The sequence below is a fragment of the Tribolium madens genome, unplaced genomic scaffold (genome assembly GCF_015345945.1).
Source record: "Tribolium madens isolate multiple individuals breed KSU strain unplaced genomic scaffold, Tmad_KSU_1.1 Scaffold_1;HRSCAF=32;Tcas5.2_LG8, whole genome shotgun sequence".
Taxonomy (NCBI): Eukaryota; Metazoa; Arthropoda; class Insecta; order Coleoptera; family Tenebrionidae; genus Tribolium; species Tribolium madens.
In genome coordinates, this window is record NW_025400984.1 from 7,514,700 (window position 1) to 7,536,196 (window position 21,497).

The 21,497-nt window shown below is 40.3% G+C and overlaps 9 protein-coding genes across 20 annotated transcripts in view; 2 read left to right on the forward strand and 7 right to left on the reverse strand.

The window, feature by feature from the left end:
- Nucleotides 1–390, forward strand: part of LOC123003801 (COP9 signalosome complex subunit 4) — a 6,422-nt gene extending 6,032 nt beyond the window's left edge. Inside the window, exons 5-6 of one of the 2 annotated variants that reach the window (XM_044396800.1) lie at nt 62–112; nt 161–390. In XM_044396800.1, coding sequence (XP_044252735.1) covers nt 62–112; nt 161–297 — 188 coding nt within the window. In that variant the 3' untranslated portion in view covers nt 298–390. Of the gene's footprint in view, nt 1–12; nt 113–160 lie in introns of both variants that reach the window. The other variant, XM_044396799.1, reaches the window with a different exon arrangement.
- A 91-nt stretch (nt 391–481) lies between these two features.
- On the reverse strand, nt 482–2,818 carry LOC123003802 (voltage-dependent anion-selective channel-like). 3 transcript variants are annotated; one of them, XM_044396801.1, is made up of 5 exons: nt 2,553–2,818; nt 1,347–1,669; nt 1,072–1,299; nt 746–963; nt 482–689 (listed from the first exon to the last, which is right to left on the reverse strand). In XM_044396801.1, the coding sequence occupies exons 1-5, from the start codon at nt 2,742–2,744 to the stop codon at nt 598–600; spliced, it is 1,053 nt and encodes a 350-aa protein (XP_044252736.1). In that variant the 5' UTR covers nt 2,745–2,818; the 3' UTR covers nt 482–597. The 3 variants fall into 3 exon arrangements, with proteins under 3 accessions (XP_044252736.1, XP_044252737.1, XP_044252738.1); XM_044396802.1 differs by having other exon boundaries at nt 746–954; nt 2,553–2,813; XM_044396803.1 differs by lacking the exon at nt 2,553–2,818 and adding an exon at nt 2,079–2,272.
- Nucleotides 2,819–2,936: 118 nt separating this feature from the next.
- Nucleotides 2,937–7,137, forward strand: LOC123003954 (protein lin-54 homolog). Of its 7 annotated transcripts, none has more exons than XM_044397033.1 (5): nt 2,943–3,242; nt 3,336–3,491; nt 3,537–4,462; nt 4,579–5,606; nt 6,133–7,137. In XM_044397033.1, the coding sequence occupies exons 1-4, from the start codon at nt 3,215–3,217 to the stop codon at nt 5,572–5,574; spliced, it is 2,106 nt and encodes a 701-aa protein (XP_044252968.1). In that variant the 5' UTR covers nt 2,943–3,214; the 3' UTR covers nt 5,575–5,606; nt 6,133–7,137. The 7 variants fall into 7 exon arrangements, with proteins under 7 accessions (XP_044252972.1, XP_044252968.1, XP_044252966.1 ...); XM_044397032.1 differs by lacking the exon at nt 6,133–7,137 and having other exon boundaries at nt 2,946–3,106; nt 3,159–3,242; nt 4,579–5,697; XM_044397034.1 differs by lacking the exon at nt 6,133–7,137 and having other exon boundaries at nt 2,990–3,055; nt 3,115–3,242; nt 4,579–5,697.
- Nucleotides 6,188–7,399, reverse strand: LOC123003955 (gastrula zinc finger protein XlCGF71.1-like). Its single transcript, XM_044397038.1, is given in 3 exon segments — nt 6,188–6,796; nt 6,799–6,946; nt 7,227–7,399. Coding segments are annotated over 2 exon segments (690 nt in total). The 5' UTR covers nt 6,925–6,946; nt 7,227–7,399; the 3' UTR covers nt 6,188–6,232.
- Nucleotides 7,400–7,732: 333 nt separating this feature from the next.
- Nucleotides 7,733–9,028, reverse strand: LOC123003749 (eukaryotic translation initiation factor 5A). Its single transcript, XM_044396722.1, has 4 exons — nt 8,929–9,028; nt 8,356–8,584; nt 8,071–8,309; nt 7,733–8,011 (listed from the first exon to the last, which is right to left on the reverse strand). Exons 2-4 carry the CDS (start codon nt 8,555–8,557, stop codon nt 7,970–7,972), a joined length of 483 nt encoding a protein of 160 aa, XP_044252657.1. The 5' UTR covers nt 8,558–8,584; nt 8,929–9,028; the 3' UTR covers nt 7,733–7,969.
- Nucleotides 9,029–9,226: 198 nt separating this feature from the next.
- On the reverse strand, nt 9,227–13,556 carry LOC123003748 (DCN1-like protein 3). Of its 2 annotated transcripts, XM_044396721.1 has the most exons (7): nt 13,273–13,556; nt 13,065–13,219; nt 11,732–12,229; nt 10,482–10,555; nt 10,252–10,437; nt 9,991–10,201; nt 9,227–9,941 (listed from the first exon to the last, which is right to left on the reverse strand). In XM_044396721.1, exons 2-7 carry the CDS (start codon nt 13,138–13,140, stop codon nt 9,361–9,363), a joined length of 1,626 nt encoding a protein of 541 aa, XP_044252656.1. In that variant the 5' UTR covers nt 13,141–13,219; nt 13,273–13,556; the 3' UTR covers nt 9,227–9,360. The 2 variants fall into 2 exon arrangements, with proteins under 2 accessions (XP_044252656.1, XP_044252655.1); XM_044396720.1 differs by lacking the exons at nt 9,227–9,941; nt 9,991–10,201; nt 10,252–10,437; nt 10,482–10,555 and adding an exon at nt 10,767–11,697 and having other exon boundaries at nt 11,749–12,229.
- Nucleotides 13,557–13,772: 216 nt separating this feature from the next.
- LOC123003733 lies at nt 13,773–16,963 on the reverse strand. The gene is made up of 7 exons (XM_044396701.1): nt 16,732–16,963; nt 15,449–16,683; nt 15,242–15,401; nt 14,500–15,190; nt 14,196–14,452; nt 14,036–14,148; nt 13,773–13,989 (listed from the first exon to the last, which is right to left on the reverse strand). Exons 1-7 carry the CDS (start codon nt 16,816–16,818, stop codon nt 13,851–13,853), a joined length of 2,682 nt encoding a protein of 893 aa, XP_044252636.1. The 5' UTR covers nt 16,819–16,963; the 3' UTR covers nt 13,773–13,850.
- A 26-nt stretch (nt 16,964–16,989) lies between these two features.
- On the reverse strand, nt 16,990–20,760 carry LOC123003734. Of its 2 annotated transcripts, none has more exons than XM_044396703.1 (6): nt 20,741–20,760; nt 18,317–18,454; nt 18,081–18,267; nt 17,838–18,034; nt 17,707–17,789; nt 16,990–17,658 (listed from the first exon to the last, which is right to left on the reverse strand). In XM_044396703.1, exons 2-6 carry the CDS (start codon nt 18,353–18,355, stop codon nt 17,088–17,090), a joined length of 1,077 nt encoding a protein of 358 aa, XP_044252638.1. In that variant the 5' UTR covers nt 18,356–18,454; nt 20,741–20,760; the 3' UTR covers nt 16,990–17,087. The 2 variants fall into 2 exon arrangements, with proteins under 2 accessions (XP_044252638.1, XP_044252637.1); XM_044396702.1 differs by lacking the exon at nt 20,741–20,760 and adding an exon at nt 18,505–18,679.
- Nucleotides 18,373–20,380, reverse strand: LOC123003735. Its single transcript, XM_044396705.1, has 5 exons — nt 19,777–20,380; nt 19,412–19,720; nt 19,274–19,366; nt 18,858–19,226; nt 18,373–18,811 (listed from the first exon to the last, which is right to left on the reverse strand). The coding sequence occupies exons 1-5, from the start codon at nt 19,984–19,986 to the stop codon at nt 18,737–18,739; spliced, it is 1,056 nt and encodes a 351-aa protein (XP_044252640.1). The 5' UTR covers nt 19,987–20,380; the 3' UTR covers nt 18,373–18,736.
- Nucleotides 20,761–21,497: the final 737 nt, after the last annotated feature.

Here is a 21,497-nt window from a genome sequence, read left to right on the forward strand (position 1 = left end):
GCATTGCTCGAGATCCACCCTTCCAAAGCGGAAAAAATCGCAAGTCAGATGATAACTGAAGGCCGCATGAACGGTTACATCGACCAAATCGATTCAATTGTCCATTTTGAAAGTAATGTGTGTTTTATTGGTGATACGATTTTGATCGATTTCTTTTCAGCTCGTGAAACGTTGCCTCAGTGGGACAAACAAATACAGTCTCTCTGCTACCAAGTTAATTCGATAATTGAATCAATTTCAAAGAGTGAACCCGAATGGATTAGCAAGGTGATGGAGGAACAGATGGATCTTAAGTGAAACGTGTTTTTTGTAAATTATGTTTTATTAGTTTTACAATACTTGTCATAATCATAAAACAATTGAATTAAAAGCTTGCACAAGTAAAAAACACGTGTGGGAAGTAGCATTTTTTGAGAAGTATCCGGAAACGGTAACAAAAGGACGACTTCACTAAAACCACTACAAACTGAAAAACAAGACGTATTCATGTATATGTTTTAATACTAAAAAGTCCCATAGAACATTTAAAATATCTACAATACAGCAGGCTGAAACGTGTCTTGGTTCTAATACAATTTGGAACTGACGAATCTCTGATTAAGCCTCTAACTCGACGGCCAGACCAATTTTGTGACCGCCGTTATTGAAATTCTTGCCGTCAATGAGTGCCGACAAAGTTAGAGTCACACCTGCCAACCAACCAACAAAATAATAAATCCCTTAACCAACCTTTCTCAATACCCACCTTCACGCAAACGCTGCTGATACCCCAAACCGATCTGACTGGAATTGTTGACCTTGGCTCGGATCGCGGCGTCTTGATCCAAATCGTATTTAGCCCCTATTCCAAACTTGGTATTGTTGCTGCCCGCAGACCACGCCAACTGGATACCAGTCTCCATTTTTGGGGACAACTTTTGGTAAATGGAACCGCCGAATTCCTGGCCGTCATCGCTGTGATCACTAAATGTTACAAAAAGGGATTTAAAACGGGTTCAGGGTAACTTAAAGTGCCCCTTGGGATCTAGTGGGGAATTTAGGACTGACAGATTGGTATTCAACGTCACTTACACATTGGTGTGGAGAATGAAATCTCCAGTGGAGAAACCTAGGGCGAAGTTGTTTTTGGTAAGTTTGGATTTCTGGGTGTCGAAAGCCGTTTGGTAACCGGCGAGCCAACCCTGGTGTCCCACGACAGCAGCCGCCTGGATCAAAGGTCCGCTCGAGTCCAAGTCAACGTCGCAGTTTAGAGCGACCCTCTCGTTGGTAAACGCGGTTTTAACGCGAGCTGATTTGCTCCTAAATCAATCATTAATACGAAATTGTTACTCTCATCTGATTTTTACCCAGTCTGTGGCGAAAAAGTCAGATCTGAGGACAATTTCAAGCCTTTGAGGAGCTGATCTTGGATCGCAACTTCAGTGGCCAAAGTATTATCTGTATTCCATTTCTCGGAGAAAGTCAAACCGTATTCTTTAACTTTATATTTGGTCTCCAACGAGCCGAAAACCTTCCCCGACTCTTGGTTAGAGACTCCTCCGGTGTTGAATTCCACCCCTGAGCCAGTCTTCGTTTTGCAATCCAACTTGATAAGCCCGAAGTGGTACCCCTTGCCGAAGACATCTTTGGCCTTCTTGCCGAGATCAGAGTACGGTGGTGGGGCCATTATCTACAAACATAGAACCGTTCAAAAATAACCCTTAACCTTGACTTTGCTCGATTTAAACATTTGACAATTGTGGAAGTGTCTCCAGCTCCACCTCGCGCCCCCAACCACAACCAATATGGCGTTAGAAAAGCCCCAACGTGGGGGGCTCCCACACCGCAACCCCAATTGTATACCGGGTGTCCAAGGTCGCGAAAACGGGCTACGCACGCCCCACCCCTCCATACCGCCGCGATTTTCCGAGAAAATCCGGAAAATCAATCGAGTCACGTCTTACATAACAAGTGACGATCGGGGCACAGGCGACTTGTCTAAATGCTCAGGGAGCAACTTGGGGCTCTTTTGGAGGCGCAAGAGGGGGACGTGGACCGTTCATGTGACCGTTTCGCACGATTCGGCAAAATTGACTCACCTGTGATGAATTATATCGAGTTTAAAACTAAAAGGGCCGACTTATTGCGTTGTTCGAGTGGGAATAGGACCGACACTTCTTTCGAAATCGTTCACCGGGTGGATATTTCAAGCGATTTAACAGTTATTTTGCGGTTCGACCGGACCGACAGGACGAGAACCTTCTATTGCTGTCTTTTGTTAAAAAAGGATGGCGCGAGACGAGGCGTTGCGACGTTGCCAAGTCACCTACCCCACTTGGTGCACAATTTCTAATTCGCCGTATCACTTATCTGTTGATTTCTCTTCGTAATCGGAATAACAAAGCAAATGTGTTGCAAGTTATCACTAATAATGTAATCCGACCAGCTGTTTGATAAAATTGCAAAAAATGCGCCCATGGCACAATCCGGCAACCGCGCTCCCTACAGTGTGGCCAAGTTTCAGAATTTTCAAAAGTGGTTTCAAAATCAAAAATTTGTAATTAAATACAAACCAAACGTTGTGAATCCGACATGGACGGACAACAACTTGGCGAACACTGCTTTTTCCAATCTGCGCCTTTAGAATTAGGGTCGTATTGTAAACGCCTAACTTCGACTTTGGGTTTTTCATTTTTAACGTCAGAATCTCGTACTTTTGGATATCCAAACTTCTTCTCTTCACTTTTAGTTAAAGGATTTTCCATTGTATGAAAAAACAGACCAATATTTAACACTTATTTTGTGGCATTATGACATTTGTGTTGGAAAAAAATTATACAAGTAAAAAGCGTCATCTTATTTATTGTTGCCTAGTTTCGGTAGTAAATTTTCCGGAAAATTTTCATTTCTCCGGAAATTAGGTCCGGTCTTGGGACTTTATTTGTAACAGTTGGTAGCGATCTGAACGCTTCTCTGGTCACGTGACCTGTCAAATTTGACTATGGTGTTTTGAATAGTTTTAATTTTCACAAAAATTCGACAAAATCAGGCAAAATTATGCCTTTCGGTGAAAAAGGTGGTGTATTTACATTCTACACTTGTTTAATTCTCAATTGTGGATCATTACGTGGGCAGATTTTTCACGTTCGAGGCGGGATTTTAAAAGGCGTCCTTTTCAGCTTGGGGCTCCAAATTTGAATCAAAACTAGAACCTTAGCGCGAAATTACAAGTAACATGGATAGCTCCGGTCACACTTTAACTGGTACTACTGTTGAAACACGAGTCAATAATTTTTCAATTTGAATCAAAAATGTGAAATTCCCCAACACGGAATTCAAAAATGCCACTCTTGCAGGTAACAACGAAGATGTGGAGGCCCTTGTGGACACTCTCACCATCGATGGGGCCACTTTGAACGAAACAAACCTCTCAAGTTTGTCTTCTACAGACATCCAACAGTTGGCGGAACTGTCCCATGAATTGCACCTTTCAAACGATATGGAGACCGACGGTAAACACAATATGCCCCAAATTCCCTCATAACTTACACTTTTAGAACCAGAAGTAATAATTGAGACAGTTGAGGAAACAGTTCAAGTTGATACTGACGTCATGCAGTCCGAAATTGGGGCCCAAGAGATCGAAATTGAAACCGAACGCGCCCCTTCGCCTGAAGAAATCCTCCCGGACGTTAAAATAAAAACATCCACAATCCCACCATTGCGCCCCCTAACCATAGCTCCAAAACCCACCAAGGCGGTCCCCATCGCCATGAAACCCGCCCCCGGGCAACAACTCCTCCTACTTCAGGGCGCCGGTGGCAACCAAGCCATCAAATTAGTCTCCTCTGGGGGCCAAGAGCTCAACCTCGCCAACGTCTCTCTTGGCCGGCCTGTTGCCATCAAACCCGCCGTCAAAACTGTAACAACCCAAGGCAACATTGCTTTAGTCCAACCCAAACAAGTCGTCATGAAGAAAATCGTCACCTCCACACAGAAAACGCCTCCGAAAGCCACTCCAACGTTTACCAATAAACAAGGACACATCATGGTGGTGCAAAAAGCCGATCAAGTCAAGCTAATGCCGAGCCAAGCGACCCTCCCGAGCCCCGCGAAGACCATAACCCTACAACAAGCCCAAGAAATGGGTCTGATTGCCACTACAAAAGTCCTCCCTCAGGCCACATCCACCCCTAAACATACAGTGGTTTTGAATAAACCCGGCCCCAAGGCGATAAAAATTGTGCCCCAAATGGCCCCCACGCAGCTGTTGGGACAGAAAACGGTCGTGAGCCAGATTAAGTCGCCGACGAAGATACTCCCAGCCACGCAGACGACAACTGGGAAGGTGCCCCAAAGGATCATTTTCAAGAGTGCGGGGACGGGGCACACTATTCTCTCGTCGCCCCAGATTATACAAGTGGCAGGGACACAGGCTTTGAGCACGGGACAGCTACATCAGATTAATATTCCGGGAAAAGGGGTGAGTTTTAAAAATGACAGTTGAGCAGTATTGTGATTGGTTGATTGCTCCAAGGCGTGTTGCCATTGGTCGGTTTTGGGTGTATTAAATAAATAATTATTTTTTCTCATTTTCAGATGCAATATATTAAATTCGTGACGGCCACCAACGCTGAGACTCTCTCATCGTCTGCCCCCACCCTCACGACCGTAAAATCGACAATGCAGGCCTCCCCAACCAACATTGTCCTGTCGGAGATCAAGCCGGCGTCCCAAGCCACGGCTATAGCCCCTAAACCGTTGAAAAACATCGCTGCGAAAGCCCCCGTGACCAGTAGCCAAGTGGTGATGTTGCCGACGTACGTCCAAACCCAGCTCAACTCCAAAGTGCCGATTCCGATGCGCCACACCTCCGTCACTAAACAAATATCCCCGGAAAGTATCACGATGACACCCGAATCCAATCTAGAGTCCAACGGGATTAGGCCTCGCAAGCCTTGCAATTGTACAAAGAGTCAGTGTTTGAAATTGTACTGCGATTGTTTCGCAAATGGCGAATTCTGTTACATGTGTAACTGCATGAATTGCTTCAATAATTTGGAAAATGAGGATCATAGACAGAGGGCGATTAAGACGTGTCTCGAGCGCAATCCGAATGCTTTTAGGCCAAAGATTGGCAAGGCGAAAGATGTGGCCGGCGATAGTTCAATTAGGAAACACACAAAGGGGTGCAATTGCAAGAGATCAGGTTGTTTGAAGAACTACTGCGAGTGTTATGAAGCGAAAATCGCGTGTTCGAACAATTGTAAATGCTTGGGGTGCAGGAATATCGAGGACTCGATGGAGAAAAAGGGTTTGAGGGCGACGATTGAAGACGGGTTGCATAATTTGCAAGGAAAAATGGCACAAGCCAGGGATCCGCTCCAGTTTAGGACGAGGAGGACGTCGAGCAGCAGACAAGCAATTAATTTCATCACAGATGATGTTATAGAAGCGACGTCGCAATGCATGTTGACCATTTCGGAAAGCGGGGATGCTAATATGCAAGATGAAGAGGTGACGAAAAGTCAGATTATTGAGGAATTTGGGAGGTGTCTCAAGGAAATCATCGATTATTCAATGTTACACAACTGAGGAGGTAGCGCTACATCAAGTCAAACTTAAGTGTAGGTTACTAACTTCATTACTTTATTTGTTAGGATTAAGTTCAAATAGATGATGTAATTTTTCATAAGGATATAAACTTTAATTACGGTTTCAAGGGGTTTTTCTTCCCCAAATAGGCACCTTGACGTGAAAAAACAAATTTAAAAAATTGTACAACAGTTAAAAAAAGATTAAAATTTCTCAAGTCTTTTTCTCGGATGATAACCCTTTCTTATACTGTTTTTTCTTTAATAATTTTTTTTGTTCAATGCCATAAACCTTCTTGGACAAGTTCGTGAGGTCTATTTCCCCTTTTGAGCGTGTAATTATTTTCAAAAAATTAATGTTTTGCAAAAATTCTGTTTAAATAGTCAATCTTTAAAAACCTTAATCTGTGAGGTATATGTAAATGTAAAACGAGCACGAAACCACAGACGAAACGAGAGACTTTTTTTGGTAAAGGTTGCCATCCTCAAAAATCAAATAACTAAGAAAACACCAAAACAAAAATTAATTTGGAATAAAGTTATTCTTGAAAATTTCTAGGAAGAAATTAGCTTGGTTCCATCTCGAGGGGCTTCCTGGACTCAAATATCATTGGTTACATACTTTTTACACTTTATTACAAAAGGAAAATTATCACAAATCAAGCACTATTCTTGTGCACTTTATTCAGGTGCCTAATCAGATACGAATCTCTAACAAACCTCCTCTGGCAAACCTCACACTGGAACCCTCTGCGGTTGCTGTGCCCTTTGACATGCTGCACCAGCTGACTCTTGGTGCTAAACCCAGCGTTGCATTCCGGACACGACAACCCATCCGTCACGTGTGACCACCGATGTGCCACCAGATAACTCCTCACGGCGAACTTCTTCTCACACACATCGCACGCAAACGGCCTGAGCCCCGTATGCACCCTTTTGTGTGTGTTCAAACTCGATTTCTGGGTAAACCTCTTGTCACACACGTCGCATTTGAAGGGTCTCTCACCCGTGTGTGTCCGCAGATGCACCTCTAAGTAGGGCTTGCGGCAGAAACAAGCTTCGCATTGGGTGCACTGGAAGGGCTTATTGCCCGAATGAAGCTTCATATGGACGTAATAACTGGACGTGGACGACAGGACTTTGCCGCAGATTTTGCATGTCTGCGGCTTGCGCTTCTTGCGGGGCTCCTGCAATGCGACAATGAGGCAAGCGGGGGCAAAGGGGCGCTACGTACGTCGGCAGGAGGCGATGAGGGCTTACCCTCAGGCTCGGAACTGGAACAGCCGTAGAAGCTGATCGGCTCGATTTTTATCTCCGTTTCGAACACGCTGTGGGACAGGGTGCCGAACATGGCGAAGTCCTACAGCGGAAAGCTAAGGTTATGTTCACTTTTATTTATTATTCTTAACAATTGCATTGAAGCATTGTCATTGCGAAAATTTGGTCCAATATTGAAAATCAAGCCTAATAAACTATTTTTGGTAGGTAAGGCTCTTATTTCATTGTAAATTAGGTCGGGACAAATGTGAGGTTATGTTCTTGGTGGAGTTATTTTGGAACATAACTTGACATTTGGGGCCTTTGCATTTCTTTATTTTGATGTAAAGACATGCGTTTCATTCATTTCATGCATTTTCGGTGGAAACTAAGTACCTTTAAGTTGAACTTTGGTTGAACTCCGATGAGACAACCATGACCTCGTCACATGTTGGGGTCAGCAATGTGTGAACTTGTACTAATTTTGGGTACAAACGTATTCAAAAGATATTTTTTTACAAATCGTTAACTTTATGATGACGTCAGAGGTGACCTAACCTCACTTTAGAGCGTTGCCAAGGGGTGATTGACCACCAAAAATTTGAATGATGGCGCAAGAAATGAAAGTCAGTTTTAATTCCTATGTTATTGTATTTCAACCAATTCCAAGAAATTATTGCAAAAATCAATTGGTCAGTTACTTAAAAACTTACATCTAATCAATATCAAAACAATAATTAAAAAAAGTTCTATGCTTACTGAACAAAAGCAATAATATCAACAAGATTAATTGGAATCAGAGCCAGCTGCTTCCCAAAACTAAGAAAAAACTCTGATGGTGTAAAAAACTAGAGAAACAGGTGGCTACGACTGATTGGAACTTGAATAAAAATTTACATTCATTTAAAATTAAATTAAATTTTTATTGAACATAATTGTAGCTTTTGCATTTGAATTTCGCCAACAAAAGTACAAATAGATGTAAAATGTAAACACCACATTGACGACCTGCGAGTCCACCTGGTGTAGGTAAGCTGTTGATATAACTGGTCCAATACGATAATTATATAGCTTAGCGGCAGTGGAGGCCTCTGGACTTGGTGAAAACAGGCTATGGCCCCCACGTCACATGATCGGTATTATTTATCAAGCGCAGTGTTTGTTTTCACAGCAATTACCACCTAAAACATGAAATGAGAGAAAACTGTAACTGTTGTAACTATTTCAAAGGGTGACTTGCCTCCTCGCCGCAAGATTTGAGCACTGTACACAGGATATCCTTGCCGGCGTCGTACTCAGCGCGTAGTTGGGCCCCCACATCCCCTTCTGGAACTTTAAGATCCTCACGCAGGTCACCATTGTCAGACATGAGAGACAAATAGCCATCATCAGAGATATCAGTCAATTGGTAGTCCTCGCGCTTAACGTGCGGGACATCCATATTGTGTGTTGAGGGACATATATCTTCATATTTTTTACCTACAGCCCCTCGTTAGACAAGTCCTCAAATACCCCCCAGACTCACCTGTAAAAATATCAATGCCTACCAAATGCACTTTGGCGTGTCCGTGTTTGCCAGTTTTGGAAGTTGACATTTCGACAATCTTGCAAGGTCGAGACTTGAGCATGACGAAGCCGTTCTTGCGCAGGGCCGAGCATTGCATGGGATAGGTGGCCGAAGCGCCAGAGTCCCCAGTTTCAAAATGAGTGTCATCGATGTCAGCCATCGTGTGTCTTATGTCCAACCGTGCAGGCTGCAAACAACAACAATAACCTCAAAGGGCGTCCACGCGGCACGGGCGGGGGGGCCACGGCGCTCCTACCGGCGTCGCCATTTGACACCTGTAACAACCGTAGCCCGCGCAGCGCCCACAGCGCCGTACTTTCGCCCAATTCTTGCCAATTTTAAGGGGCTGAGAGGCAACATGGCGCGAACATACACCTTATCATGCACACTGTCAAAACGGCTTAAGTCAAAGGGTGGCGCGATGGGAACGAAAGGGGTGGCAAAATGGGGCGAAAAATTCAGACATGAGGGGCGTGAGTGGGAAATTCATACAGACTTTTTAGGGAATTTACAGATAAATAAGCTACTCACATGTGTCCAAGATGGCAAATGATTCCAAAAGAAGCACAAATGACATGCGCTGAGAAAACGAACGGTACCCGTGGAAGCGATAGTGGCGCCATGAAGCGCGTAATTTGAATTTTTTCACAATCAAACAACCAAACTAAACAATCTCTACGACATTTATCACATTTTATTAAATATTTAACTTCACGAAGTCACAATCTACCACATTTTGATAACTAATTGTGTTAAAATTAACGACAAATATTTTTATCGTAATTAAAAAGGTGTAAATCACTGAAAAAATTAAAATAAACAACAGGTGTTTCAGAACCTAAAAGACTTTTATTTCCGTATTTTGTAATTAAATTATGCAAAATAAGAAAACAACATTAAAATACAATAGCAAAAAATTATGGTTGTTGATGGCACTTTGGGGATAATAACAATAGAAAAAAATTAGCCTTCTTTCATTGAAATTAAAACTTTTCCGACATTTTTCCTCTCGGCCAACAACTTTGTCGCCTCAACAATTTTCTCCATGGGATGTACTGAATCAATCTTCACTTTCAATTTTTTTTCTTCCACCATTTTAAAAATTTTCCCCAAAGCGTTTCTAACCCTTCCTGCATCTTTCTCAATTAGCGTCCCCAAATGAAGCCCAGCAGCGACCCTATTATGTGTAATCAATTCTTCCAACTGAACATTTTTAGTAGTCAGCCATCCCTTCAACAACGTAAACACCGACAATTTTTGCTCATTCTGAATCAAATTATTCGCTCCAATTAAAACAATACGTCCTAAAGGCTTCAAAAGAGTTTGCAAGAAGCCATAAAGAGGACCGGCGTAATTAGATAAAATTAAATCAAAGCCTTGGGGACATTCTTTCGTGATTTCCTTCTGAAAATTCTCATCTAAAGTTAGAGTAACATCAACGCCGTTTTCTTTGACTTGAGGGTGCTTGAAAGGGGCTGTGGTGCCCACAACTGTGACCCCGGTGATAGTTTTGGCCAGTTGGGTGGCCGCCCAGCCTACACCCCCTGTAACCATTTTCCCAATAACAAATTTAAAACAAATTTCGGGTTTTACCCCCGCAAGACAATATGAGAACTGTCTCATTTTGTCGCAAATTTCCGAGCTCAATTATAGAAAAGTAGGCGGTTAAGTAATTAACAAAAAGTGCAGCCCCCTCCTCCCAAGTCAGGTGATCGGGTAACGGGTAGCATTTGTCTGGGGTGACCCTGATTACATCCCTGTACATCCCACAGTGGTAATCATAACAAATGACACGCTGTCCCACCTACAATTTTTGTTTTGAAATTTTACTCAACTAATTTTGAGAAAACACACTTTGAGATGCGTATTTTCGGCCCCGATTGCGGCAACGGTCCCCACACATTCCATCCCCAAAACAAACGGCAATTTCTTGTTATGCATCAGTCCTTGTCGGGTGTACAAATCGGCGAAATTCACGCCCCCATATTCGACTTTCACTTCAACATTTCCGGCCAAAGGAGGCAATCCGAATTGCTCCACCTACAAACTAATGACCTGGACTTACCTCGAATTAATTTACTTACACTGAGGACGTCGTAGCTGCCGAATTTTTTCACTACGATGGCTTTGCTCGTTTCCATTTTATGTTTGGGTAGGGCTCAACAAGTGTTTGTTTTGGCCTTGGTAACAAGAAGACAAGGTCAAGGGCATTCGAGGTAAGTAAATGACTATGAAAATTGTTGATATAGTTTCTTTCCTTTATCAGCAATGTCGTGTTTAATGTCACAGATGTGATTAACTGCGGTTTTGCTCGTGTTTTTCAAGTGTTGTTTGCACCAATAGGAGTCTAAGGTGGAACAGGTGTCCAATTAAATAATCATACTGTTTATTCACAAAACATTCAAATATACAGTAATATCTACAATTAAAAAATCTAAATAAATATATTTATAGAATAATGATTTAAAAGATGTAATAAAAATAAGACAGTTAAAATCAGAGCACCTAACAGCGACCTTTCAGTCTTACACGAAAAATTCCAATTAGAACATATCACAAAAAAGGAAAAACCGACAGCTCAACGAATTTAGCATCCAAGAGACCGAATTAATACTGAACACACCGATAATTTAGCATAAAATCAATAGCGGCCTAGTCCTGAGTCAAGACGCATAAAAAAATAACTTTTCCACAATAAAATTATTGGACGAGTGAACCGAATTTAAGTAAAAAATCTAGGCACATTTCTTGCCTATCCCCCATTTCCGTTAATATAAAACCATCAGACGACACATCCAAAGCAATTAGCGCAAAAATTGTGATCAAATAACCGTCCATAGAAAATTTCTTAGTTGCACCTCACCACTACGGAAATATCACGACCGGGGGGGCCTTAGCCCCTTAAAAAATATATAGGCAGTTTTATATACAAGACGCCCGAACCACCATCAATCGTTCTGCTCGATGATGATCAGCCCTTCGCAGTCCTTGTCTTTGGAAATGTTTTGGTTGGCTTGGTCATTCTCGTACTCCACAAAATCGTCAAAAAGACTCGGCCACGCCTCGTTGTCGTCGTAACAACTCAAATCGTCGCCCACCGCTTCCGCGAAATTCAAAAACATATTCCACGTGTCGCGGGGGATCCCCCGAACCGACTGGTGGCTCTCGAGGAACGCCAGCCATCGCGCGAGGATCGGAGGCTCCCGGATCGTGAACACCAGCCGCCACAGCACCACCGCCATGTCCGTGGGGAGGATCCGCTGGCCGGCGGCCGAATCCAATCCGAACCGGAACGTAAACCTAACGCAAAATATCAAGTAACGAAATTTGCAACTTGCTAAATCTATTGACCTGTACAAATCCTTGAACTGCTCCACGTCCTGGCCCACCTCGGCGACGAGCTCCGGCAGCCGGCCTTGAATCCCTTTCACCGAATCGGCCCGCATGGCCTTCAACCCCGTCACAAACTCCGACCTGGTGAACCGACACATCTGTTCGGCGTTGAGCTTCCACGCCAGCACCAAAATCCGGAAATCGTCGGGGGAGATCTGCAGGTCTCTGCACAGCTGCTCGATGCCCTCTGCGAGGATGCTTTCCTCCGCGTTGTCTTTATACTGGTCGAAAAGCGCGTTCAGTTTCGCGTCGGAGGGTTTACTATCGGTGAGCCCCATCGCCGGCGCCGATTTCGAGTGGGGTTTGCGAGGGTAGAAACGGTTGTTGGCGGGTTCCGGGAGGGCTGTTAGATGGTTGCCGTTGCTCAGGATGGTCTCGGTTGGGGCCGAGGAGGCTGGCACGTGACTCGGAGCCGGATACAGCTGAGCTTCGGGCATTTCTGCAATCAAAAGTGCACTGCGTGACCGCCAAGATGGGTGAGCAAGGTGGAACGGAAACGGGGTCAGAGCTGGTTTCATTTTTATCGCGGATTTATTTGTCAAAGAGTGGAATTACGAACCTTAGAAGCCGGTCGACAAGACTAACGGAACAGGTAGTTGGCATCCTGATCTCTAATTTCGCAAAAAATTCCTTCTTGGTAATTAAATTAAAAAGATCATCATAAAATAAAATTGCATAATAATGGATTTTTTTATTTTTCTGACACAAAAAATCTTGTGCCGAGAAAATATTAGCACCTAATCTAAAACACAATGTTCAAATGGAATAGCATGGTCTAATGAAACAAATCAACAAAATTTTTGCAAAAAAATAATTAATTAAACGTAAAATACTAAAAGTATAGAAAAACATGTAAAAATTCTACAAATGCTGTTTAAATTATCAGATAATAGGTATAAGCGACACAAACTAATTAACTGCATTGTTTACAATTTACTTATCTCAGAGCGTTATTTATTATTTACAACAAACCAAAATATTGCAAAGAAATCATTTCCTGTTTACCAAACAGCATTTTTTCATTTGTAGGAAATCGGAATTGTACTTAAAAGGTAACGAGTTTGAGGCTGTTTGCCAGATGTTCGCCACAGATGAGGCATTAAATTTTACGATGCAAGTCGCAATAAAAGAAATCGTAAGATTATGGTCAAATAGTAACATGTATGACATGTGTCTCCAACAAAAGAGAAACAATTCGTCAAGATGTTCCCTTTTTTGTGCTGTTTTGAGCCAAAGAGATGATAATAAGCCTTGTATGCTATCCCCCTACCCACCTTCTTTACGGCAATTGGGCGAGTTGTCCAGGGCCGTACTGTTGGGCTCCTTGAAGCACGCCAAGCAATTGCCCATTGGAAGGGCCCAAACGAAACCTCGCGAGGATTTTCAAGAAACACTCTTGCATTGCCTATGCTGACTTTATCATCAAATCCTACAAAAAAAATTGAAATCATGGAAAATCACCACTTGCGAACAACTACTAACGTAAGAAACTTCTATTCTACCACTATTTACGCGACCAATTCACAAATTTCGACGAGTTTTTCGACGGAATTTTCATTATGACACTAGGCGAACTTTGGGTGGAATAATTGTCATTTTTGACGGCGATTGAACTGATGGGGGCACACGCGCACTTGTCACAGGCATACAATTGAATTGATGGGGGCCGCAAGAGTGTCCAAGGGGCTAAAGATTTGATCCTGCAGGGGGTAAACTATCACAATACATCTGTTGATTTGACAGATGCAGCTGATTCGTAGCTACATTCACGCCATCTCGGTTGTCAAAATAATTTAGATCAATGCGACCTCTACCCAACTTTTTAAATAAATATAGACTACACTTTTTAAAGATGATCAAAAATAAAAATCGGAGAATATTCTGTATGTAAATCAAAAACAACAGAATTTTTTAAGCAAATCAGTCAACAATTATGTTAACTGTATTACCGACATTAGTGAAGTTAGGTTTGAACACGGGAATCCCAAAATAAAATTTATTCAAAAGTAAAATCATCAGTACAAAAATTAATTAGAATAGGTTCTTAACATGGAAAAAATTCAACCGCAGCTTAAGTAACAATCTTTAACTGGGAAAACGTCATGGCGATCCTCTCCTAAATTATACATTTTCAAAACGTAGCCCATTTCCATATTATTCAAGTCCCACAGACGTAGCCTCAACGGTTCATCTGAATCACTACAATAACATTATTTTTTGCCAATCACCCAACTATTAAACTTACACAACTAAAGCTTTAAATGTCTTTAAATTCATACAAGTCTCGAAAAATGCTTGAGAGGCTTCTTTTGAAGTATCTTTCTTCTCCTGACACCCTTCTAATATACATTCAACTGCCTACGACAAAACTGTCAATAAAAAAATAGTCGGGAACAATGACTAACTTGGAATGGCACATAAAGAAGATCTTCCTTCATTTGTCTCAGATCTTTCAATTTTTTCTCTCTTTTACAACCAAAATCCACGAAAAAAACCTCGATTATGTCATTTTCACAGAAACCAACGCAAATCCCCCTAAACCATTCCGAGTTTTCTTTGACTAAAACAACTTCTCCAAGCCCTGGATCTAATTTAAAGGTTTCGTAAGTGTGGACTTTATTGTTTGAATTCATCGTTTCCCTCAATCTCTGGAAGTTTGAATCTGAAATGCACAACTTATGACTTGAAGTTAGCCACAAGTAAACTCACTAAAATTGGACGACTTGCACGGGTTGGTAATGATATGAGCATAGAAATTGCACGTATTTATGTACCCTGTGATCACAACATCGATATATTGGCCTTTTGAAGGCAAAGGTGTCGCACTGAGAGCTTGATTCATTGTCAAAATTTTATCTGTAGTAACGCCATCTTCCGACAAAAATCCATGTTCCAGTTTACATCGCGCACCCTTAAAACAGCGACCTGAAGAATTTGTAAAGGGGCAAAGTCTTGCTTCATCTTTCGCGTCATATCCACTTATGGCCTCATTAATATTTTCATATTCTTCAAAGTCGTCATCTTCTAAAGCTTCTATTCCGTCTGAAATATCGACCTCGACAGCAAGATCGGTTTCTACCAAAATCTGACCCAAGGTTTTCTTCCCGAATTTCTCCTCATTCAACAAATCAACCCCATACGAATTTCCCTCCTTGTAAACAAAAATCGTCACGAATTCAGTTTTCTCTTCCATTTCACTCATTTGTTCCAACGCTTCAATACTCGATTGAGGCCACCTGTTTGAGTCCGGTGAATAAATCGCAGAAAAGTGACATCTAATTGCCATTCTCGGAAACATAGAGTAGAATTCAGTCATTGGAAGTAGTATCTCATATTGGAAAAACCACGTCTCTCCGAAATCAATCAACTGGATGCAAATGTTCGGCGTCTCATCCTCCATCTACAATTTATTTGTTACACAATAAAAACAAGAAAAATTCATTAAACACACCAGCCAATCAAGCACTTCGACTCGGTACCATTTACGCTTATCGGGCAAAAACGCAAAACAAAAATTGCCCAAGTGTGTCCTCGCTTCGGCCTTTGATTTATATTTGTTGACAACCCACTGATGTTGGTTATTCATATCCTCATTCAAGCTATTTTGAAGCCTGAAACTCACCAAGTGTTTAGTCTGCGGTCCGCGTCGAGTACTTACAATTCAAACAACTCTTGATTCGTGTGGACATAAAACTCCGAGGGCGAAACAATATAACTGAAAACACACTTTTGACCCACTTGCAACTCGTCTTCAAGAATATCGAAAATTGCGATTTTTTCTCGAAATTTTTTTTCAGAATTACGTGATGGTGAGGTGACTGTCGTCCACTGAAGTTCTCGTTTTATGCCTTTTTTTTCAAATTTTTTCTGTGCTTCGCGACGCCGGTCATATACCGACATTTCCAGAAGTTTGGTAAGAGCGGAATATTCAGTTTCAGCGTCTTCGTGGGTTAGCTGGAGTGGAGACAACTCTATAGGCTCCTCCTTGATTCTTACAGTTTTCTTCTTTTTCGCACCAGTTTTAGGCTGATCTAACTCTGAATTGTTTGCAACGTTATTTGTATTGAATTCTATTGGCCTATCAGTGTCATAATGGGACTCAAGAGAGTTGGAATTTTCACTTCCTGAAGCGTTTTGATCTGAATCTGGATTTTTGGCAGCAACATAAAAAGGGTTAAATTTCCTGTGATCGTTCAAAACTTTATTTTTTACGTAAACAGGCTGGTCCACAAGTGTTTCTGCCTCTGAACTGACATTATCAAAATCTTCGGAGAATTTGATAAGGGAGGGATAATCAGTTTTGGCGTTTTTTTGAACTGGAGGCTCCTCTTTGCCTCCAAAAGTTGTCTTCCTTTTTGCACCAGTTTCACACTGCTCTAACACAGAATTGTTTGCAACGTTATCTGCCCTATCTGTGACATTTTCAGGTTCTGGAGAGGTGGAAGATTCACTTTCTGAAACTGTTTTTTTAGATGCAACATCAAGAAGATTAAATTTTCCGTAATTGTCCAAATTTTCATTTTTCACGTAAACGGGTTGGCTCACAAGCGTTTCTGCATCTGAACTAACATCAGAACCAACCCCTGGTGACAAACTGTCGTCTCGTTCAGCAATTTCTGCCTTTAAATTATGAAAAAACGAAGAAATTGCACATTCTTTTGAATCGCTTAAAAGTGCTGAAGTGAATGGATTACAAGCATCTCTTTCAGGTTCTACACTACGCTCTAAGTTAGAGACTTTAGTCGCTAAACCATCAGCTAAATTCTCAACAGTGCTAAGAATCCTAATGTAATGTGGTAACAGTGTAACGATTTCAAGCGAAATTGTGTATTTTTTGGTGTTTGGACCACTTGCGTAGTCACAACTGGTAAAATCATTCATAGCTTGCGACAACTAAAAAGTTTTCATTCAAAATAAGCAAAGTTAGGTGAAATTACTTACGATATCGTCAATTTTGTCCAAACTTGTCTTTATGGATGTCTTGTAAGAACTAAGAGCTTTGTGCAAATTGTAAAATTCGGTGTCCATTGTGTTTTTTGCAAAAATGATTCTCAAAAGGAAATACTTTTTGCTTTTAGAGAAAAAAATTTAAAGGCCACATAACCTTTTTTTGGCGTCACTGTCAAATTAAAATGTCAATTGACTGTCAAAGAACTCGGCCACATGATTGGTTGACAAAGACCGGGAAACTTAAAATGATAAAAGTTGAAATGTTTATTAGAAATCTAATAAATACAATTAAAAGCCACAATAAAAATGTAATACATGCGCCAGTCTTGATCCCAAAGGAATGCCAATTAATTCTGCAAGACAGCATCAGCCTTTTGTAAAATATCTTTTGATTCATCTTCAGATTTGTTAATTAGACTTAGGATAAACTCCTCTGATTCACTTTTAGAAGTACTGGGTCGTTCCTTATCGTTTAAGAACGCAAACAGCACACTTTCTTCTTCGTACTTGGAGTAATTTGCGTGAGTTTGAGTATATGGCAACGAAGACGAATGAGTTAAAATCGGTTCAGGGGATATCTCAAAATTTTTGATAATGGAAGTGACAATAGGGCTCTCGTCCATGCTGGGCAACTTGACGTACTTATCAATTGGCACTTCGTTGATGATAGTATCGTTGGAACTATCGTTTTCTGGAGGTGGTTCAGTCTTTGGAGTGCGTTTACGTTTGCGCGATTGTTTTTTCGATTGAGTGTGAAAGCTTAAATTATTCTGGGAAGCCCACTCCGATACTTTGGTCTCGTAAGAGTCGATTTCCTCCTCAGTGGGTTTTTCAAACGACTCGCAAAATTCCCAAGTCAGTCTCATCCACCAATACCGGTAATTATCATCAAATCGTTCAAAATTCCGGTTGTCAGCCCTGGAAAAGTGCGTTGAAAATACAGTCAAAACACAAGTGTTGACTCACTCGTAGAAATCGTTCAATTTGCCGACGCAGCCAGGATTGGCCCAGTTCAACATGTTCCATTGCAATTTTTGATCAGGATGTGTCTGAAAAATTAATAGATGGTTGTGGTTTTTGGATTGTTTCAGACGTACGTAAAAACTCCGAGTTGTGAGCCCCACATTGAATCTCCCATTCAGTCTTTTAATAATTCGTTTGAGCGCGAGTTGGTCCAAATCTTCAACAACGACGGAGAAAAACTCATTGTCGAGTAGACTCTCGCATAGTTTCAAACAGTCATGTGTTACAAGTAAAGCTGTTTTGTTATTGCTCTCGTAATTATCATCAGAGTCTACAAACACCGCTTGAGTGGTTGTAACAAAATCGCAAATTCTTACTTTTCGAAGTTACTTGAATGACGACAAAACCGGCGTGATTTTCGAGGTGATAGTGCCAATAACAACTCGATTCTCTACTACAAATAACCAAAACAACAGCGGAATTTGGTGCAATAGCTCCAAGAAACGCTGCAATCTGCAAACTGAAATTCATCCCCGATTGCTGATTCAGAATCGACCCTTTAATCTACAAGTGCACCAATAAGCCCCAAGTTGGGGACAAGAGCCACCCTCACCCCTTTCCGGTAGTTGTGATAAAGAAACTCAATTGCCATTATGTGGAAATTTTTTAAAAGTTTGGAAACTTCAAGTGGAATTGAAACATTATCGTCGCCCTTTTTGGATAAAATCCACGGCTTGTTGAGTGCGGAAGGCTACAATGCAGCGGTTTAAGCCACAAGCGACAAAAAATGTCAACATCTACATTTTTAACGTAGAACATTTTTAAGATAAAATTTCAGTAAATCTCGACATGATATAAAAAGTCATTCCTATAATGTACAAAACTTTGAGACACAGAATCGACACAAACATAGAAAAACTCGTTTTATCACTTTCATCATTTAAAAAATCGTACAATTCAAGCATTTTTTTCAAATACAAATGACATAACCTCAACTAGTGACAACTGAAATCCCTAAATTCGGGCGCAAATTTCAAAAAGTGTTAAACTTAGTCTTGAGAGACGTCAGAATGTCTGTAATTATAGCATGAATTTCACGAGCGTACGCCTGGAATAAAATTTATAATCGCATTTGTGTAATTTTTCAAAATTACTCTAGAGATTTTTGAAACGACTTCTGTAGCCCTTGGTCCGAAGTCTGCAATAAAGTTGATTACTAAAATAGGCTTGGAACTCGTCACTGATATTATCCATTCGTCAATTCTCTGTTCCGAGGGTTCCTTAAGATCCCTCACATACTTAAAGGAAGAATTGTTTCGAGAAAATTTACTTGCTAAATCTTCCAAAAAGTTCTTTCTGGCGTCATCGTTGTTTAAATAATCTCTTGAAAACTGAAAATATTTGTCCGACTTGTACGACACGTTTGTGGGGGAAAATAGAAAACAAATAGCTTTTATATGACTTTTGTGTTCCATAAAGTAGTCTTTGAAAGTTTTAGCTTCTTCTGTGTTCTCCGAAAATCTCTAAAACTTCAAGTAAAGTACAAAACCTACAACTGGGGCTCAGGTACCCCAAAATCATACAAAACATTATGTCCCTTAGGAGTTACATGGTCAGATTCGTCAAAATTACCGGTATTGTTAATCCAATTCGAATAAATTGCCTATAAAAAATCCTTAGAATCGGCAGAATTGTGCCATGTTTTTACCCAAGTCGTGGACAAGTAATACCCATCGGGGTTCAATAACGGTATAAAATGAAAATTAAACTCTTCCAAAATTTTTGTGGTCCCTTTAAGGTCCGAAAAAAACAGATGCATCATATAAATCGAGGTATAGACACTGGTCCAGTCTTTGGCCTGTATTCCAGACACTATAATCACCATGGGTTTAGGATCCCCCTTCTTCTTGAGACAGATTTCATAAATAGGGTTTGCGAGATATTCAGTTTCACTAATCGCATCTATTGAAAAGAGAATATCCCGATGAGTGGCAAAATTGTTCAAATATTCGTCCAGCTTGAAAAATACAATAAAAATATTATTGATTTGTTAATTTGAAAATTGGAAGTTACTTCATCAAAGGTGTAATACTTGTCAGGTGGTGAAGTTGAAAGTCTTTTTGATTTAGTGGGGTGCGAGGCCCCCTGCGCGTCTTGAAATAAATAGACATATTGGGGCGTTTTTTTACCAACTTGAATGATAAGAATCGGGGTTAAAATTGCAAATGTTGCCAAGAATGCGATGAGAAATGTGTAAAAACAACGTTCGGTTAAAAATTGCATTTTTGACAATGATTGATGTCACTAAACCACAGCCTTCAAACGTCTTTATTATTTTATTAGATTTTGTAAAAAATATTCACAACGGGAAAACAGCTGTTTTCGGGAGCGTATACAAAAAAAAAATTAGGTATTCTCCGAGTAAATACATACAATAAAATAAATTTTTTAATAAAATGGACAAAAATGCGGATAATTTTTGAGTTGATAAAATTATTTTTTATACATGAAAACACGGATTCAAAAGTTTAATCTTTTGTATTAAAAATGTCTATAAAAATTAATAATGTTTGTTTTAATGTCTATAAAATTAAAGTTTAGAAAGAAACATCTCAGCAAATCGTCTGTAACCAAATTATCTCGGTCCGAATTTGTATTTAATTTATTCAGAAGCCACTCAAAAACTTAATTCACAAAAGTATAGTTTGTTACCTACATCTACAATCGTAGAATCTAACCCTTTCAAATATCAAGCTTGGATAATGTCACGTCTTGCGTGATTGGGGGTTGTTCATCAGAGGGTGAGTATTTCCTAATTTGTTTTAAATTAAAAGTATAAATGCTCTAGCAGAATACGTGGCTAAAATATTCTCTACTATGAGGAAGATAGATATTTCCTTTAGTTCGATAGTAAATCTCAAGGTCAAATGATAAAACGTGGCCTGCTAGAAGAAGAATCTTGCCACGTAGGTACTGGTTTAACGTGTACAAAATGGTGTAAATCCGGGGACGCGCGTACATCTAAAAACTTTCTTACCTAAAACCGTTCAACACTAAAAAGTTTCAAACTAAAATGGGTCACACCTAAAATAATTCAATACTATAACCGTTCATTATTAAAAACGTTCAGCATTATAACAATTCACAATTAAAAGCGAATTTTACTAAAATAATTCATTTTAAAAAAACTATATACCAAAACGTTGCAAAGCTAAAAACGGAAATCACTATAACCTTTCATCACTATAATTGGTCATAACTATAACTGGTCAAACTACAATAATAGTTTAAGCAGCAACTCACAGATGTCGCCGTAGTTAGTAGTGTTGTTTGGAATGCGTGCATAATACCGAAATTTCGAAATACCGAATTCCATAATACCGACAATTTGTTGTAATATAGCAACACTGAATCACTGGATCAGTGTATTATTATTATTATTATACCTACAGGTGCGCCAGAACTCGCGCCCCAGAGAAAAATGCCATATAAGGTAAGATGGAAAAAATGTTAAAAAAATTCTATCTAGAAAAATTTCGAGGTTATGACAGTATAAATTTTGCAATTTGACTCTGTTTCTGTTGAAAAAATAATTTTCCAAGTTTTTTTGCTACAGGCTATTAGAAGAGGAAACAAGGAAGCTATAGGCTAAATTGTAACTCTGTTCAATATTATTTGTGGCTTTTATTGGCAAAATTTTTGTACCTTTACTAAATAATTGTAAAAAAAACATATACAAAATCATCAGTATCATTAAATAGACAGAAAAATGTCAAATGTCAAAAAATAAATGT

What these genes read in the sequence shown, in the direction of transcription:
- LOC123003735 (XM_044396705.1), bottom strand. Translation starts at nt 19,986, where the DNA reads ATGCAATTTTTAACCGAACGTTGTTTTTACACATTTCTCATCGCATTC. An exon ending in ATTACTTGTCCACGACTTGG is followed by an intron (nt 19,367 to 19,411) that starts GTAAAAACATGG and finishes GATTTTTTATAG; the next exon opens with GCAATTTATTCGAATTGGAT. An exon ending in ATGTTTTGTATGATTTTGGG is followed by an intron (nt 19,227 to 19,273) that starts GTACCTGAGCCC and finishes TTGAAGTTTTAG; the next exon opens with AGATTTTCGGAGAACACAGA.
- LOC123003954 (XM_044397033.1), top strand. Translation starts at nt 3,215, where the DNA reads ATGGATAGCTCCGGTCACACTTTAACTG. An exon ending in CTCCGGTCACACTTTAACTG is followed by an intron (nt 3,243 to 3,335) that starts GTACTACTGTTG and finishes CCACTCTTGCAG; the next exon opens with GTAACAACGAAGATGTGGAG. An exon ending in TTAATATTCCGGGAAAAGGG is followed by an intron (nt 4,463 to 4,578) that starts GTGAGTTTTAAA and finishes TCTCATTTTCAG; the next exon opens with ATGCAATATATTAAATTCGT.
- LOC123003749 (XM_044396722.1), bottom strand. Translation starts at nt 8,557, where the DNA reads ATGGCTGACATCGATGACACTCATTTTGAAACTGGGGACTCTGGCGCT. An exon ending in AGGCATTGATATTTTTACAG is followed by an intron (nt 8,310 to 8,355) that starts GTGAGTCTGGGG and finishes GAGGGGCTGTAG; the next exon opens with GTAAAAAATATGAAGATATA. An exon ending in TCAAATCTTGCGGCGAGGAG is followed by an intron (nt 8,012 to 8,070) that starts GCAAGTCACCCT and finishes TTCATGTTTTAG; the next exon opens with GTGGTAATTGCTGTGAAAAC.
- LOC123003748 (XM_044396721.1), bottom strand. Translation starts at nt 13,140, where the DNA reads ATGGGCAATTGCTTGGCGTGCTTCAAGGAGCCCAACAGTACGGCCCTG. An exon ending in CAGGTCAATAGATTTAGCAA is followed by an intron (nt 10,556 to 11,731) that starts GTTGCAAATTTC and finishes ACACTTGTTGAG; the next exon opens with CCCTACCCAAACATAAAATG. An exon ending in GCAGCTACGACGTCCTCAGT is followed by an intron (nt 10,438 to 10,481) that starts GTAAGTAAATTA and finishes ATTAGTTTGTAG; the next exon opens with GTGGAGCAATTCGGATTGCC.
- LOC123003802 (XM_044396801.1), bottom strand. Translation starts at nt 2,744, where the DNA reads ATGGAAAATCCTTTAACTAAAAGTGAAGAGAAGAAGTTTGGATATCCA. An exon ending in TGTCGGATTCACAACGTTTG is followed by an intron (nt 1,670 to 2,552) that starts GTTTGTATTTAA and finishes CTATGTTTGTAG; the next exon opens with ATAATGGCCCCACCACCGTA. An exon ending in ACTTTTTCGCCACAGACTGG is followed by an intron (nt 1,300 to 1,346) that starts GTAAAAATCAGA and finishes TGATTGATTTAG; the next exon opens with GAGCAAATCAGCTCGCGTTA.
- LOC123003734 (XM_044396702.1), bottom strand. An exon ending in TCACAACTCGGAGTTTTTAC is followed by an intron (nt 17,790 to 17,837) that starts GTACGTCTGAAA and finishes TTAATTTTTCAG; the next exon opens with ACACATCCTGATCAAAAATT. An exon ending in AAATTGAACGATTTCTACGA is followed by an intron (nt 17,659 to 17,706) that starts GTGAGTCAACAC and finishes GCACTTTTCCAG; the next exon opens with GGCTGACAACCGGAATTTTG.
- LOC123003733 (XM_044396701.1), bottom strand. Translation starts at nt 16,818, where the DNA reads ATGGACACCGAATTTTACAATTTGCACAAAGCTCTTAGTTCTTACAAG. An exon ending in TGGACAAAATTGACGATATC is followed by an intron (nt 16,684 to 16,731) that starts GTAAGTAATTTC and finishes AAAACTTTTTAG; the next exon opens with TTGTCGCAAGCTATGAATGA. An exon ending in AATCAAGAGTTGTTTGAATT is followed by an intron (nt 15,402 to 15,448) that starts GTAAGTACTCGA and finishes GGTGAGTTTCAG; the next exon opens with GCTTCAAAATAGCTTGAATG.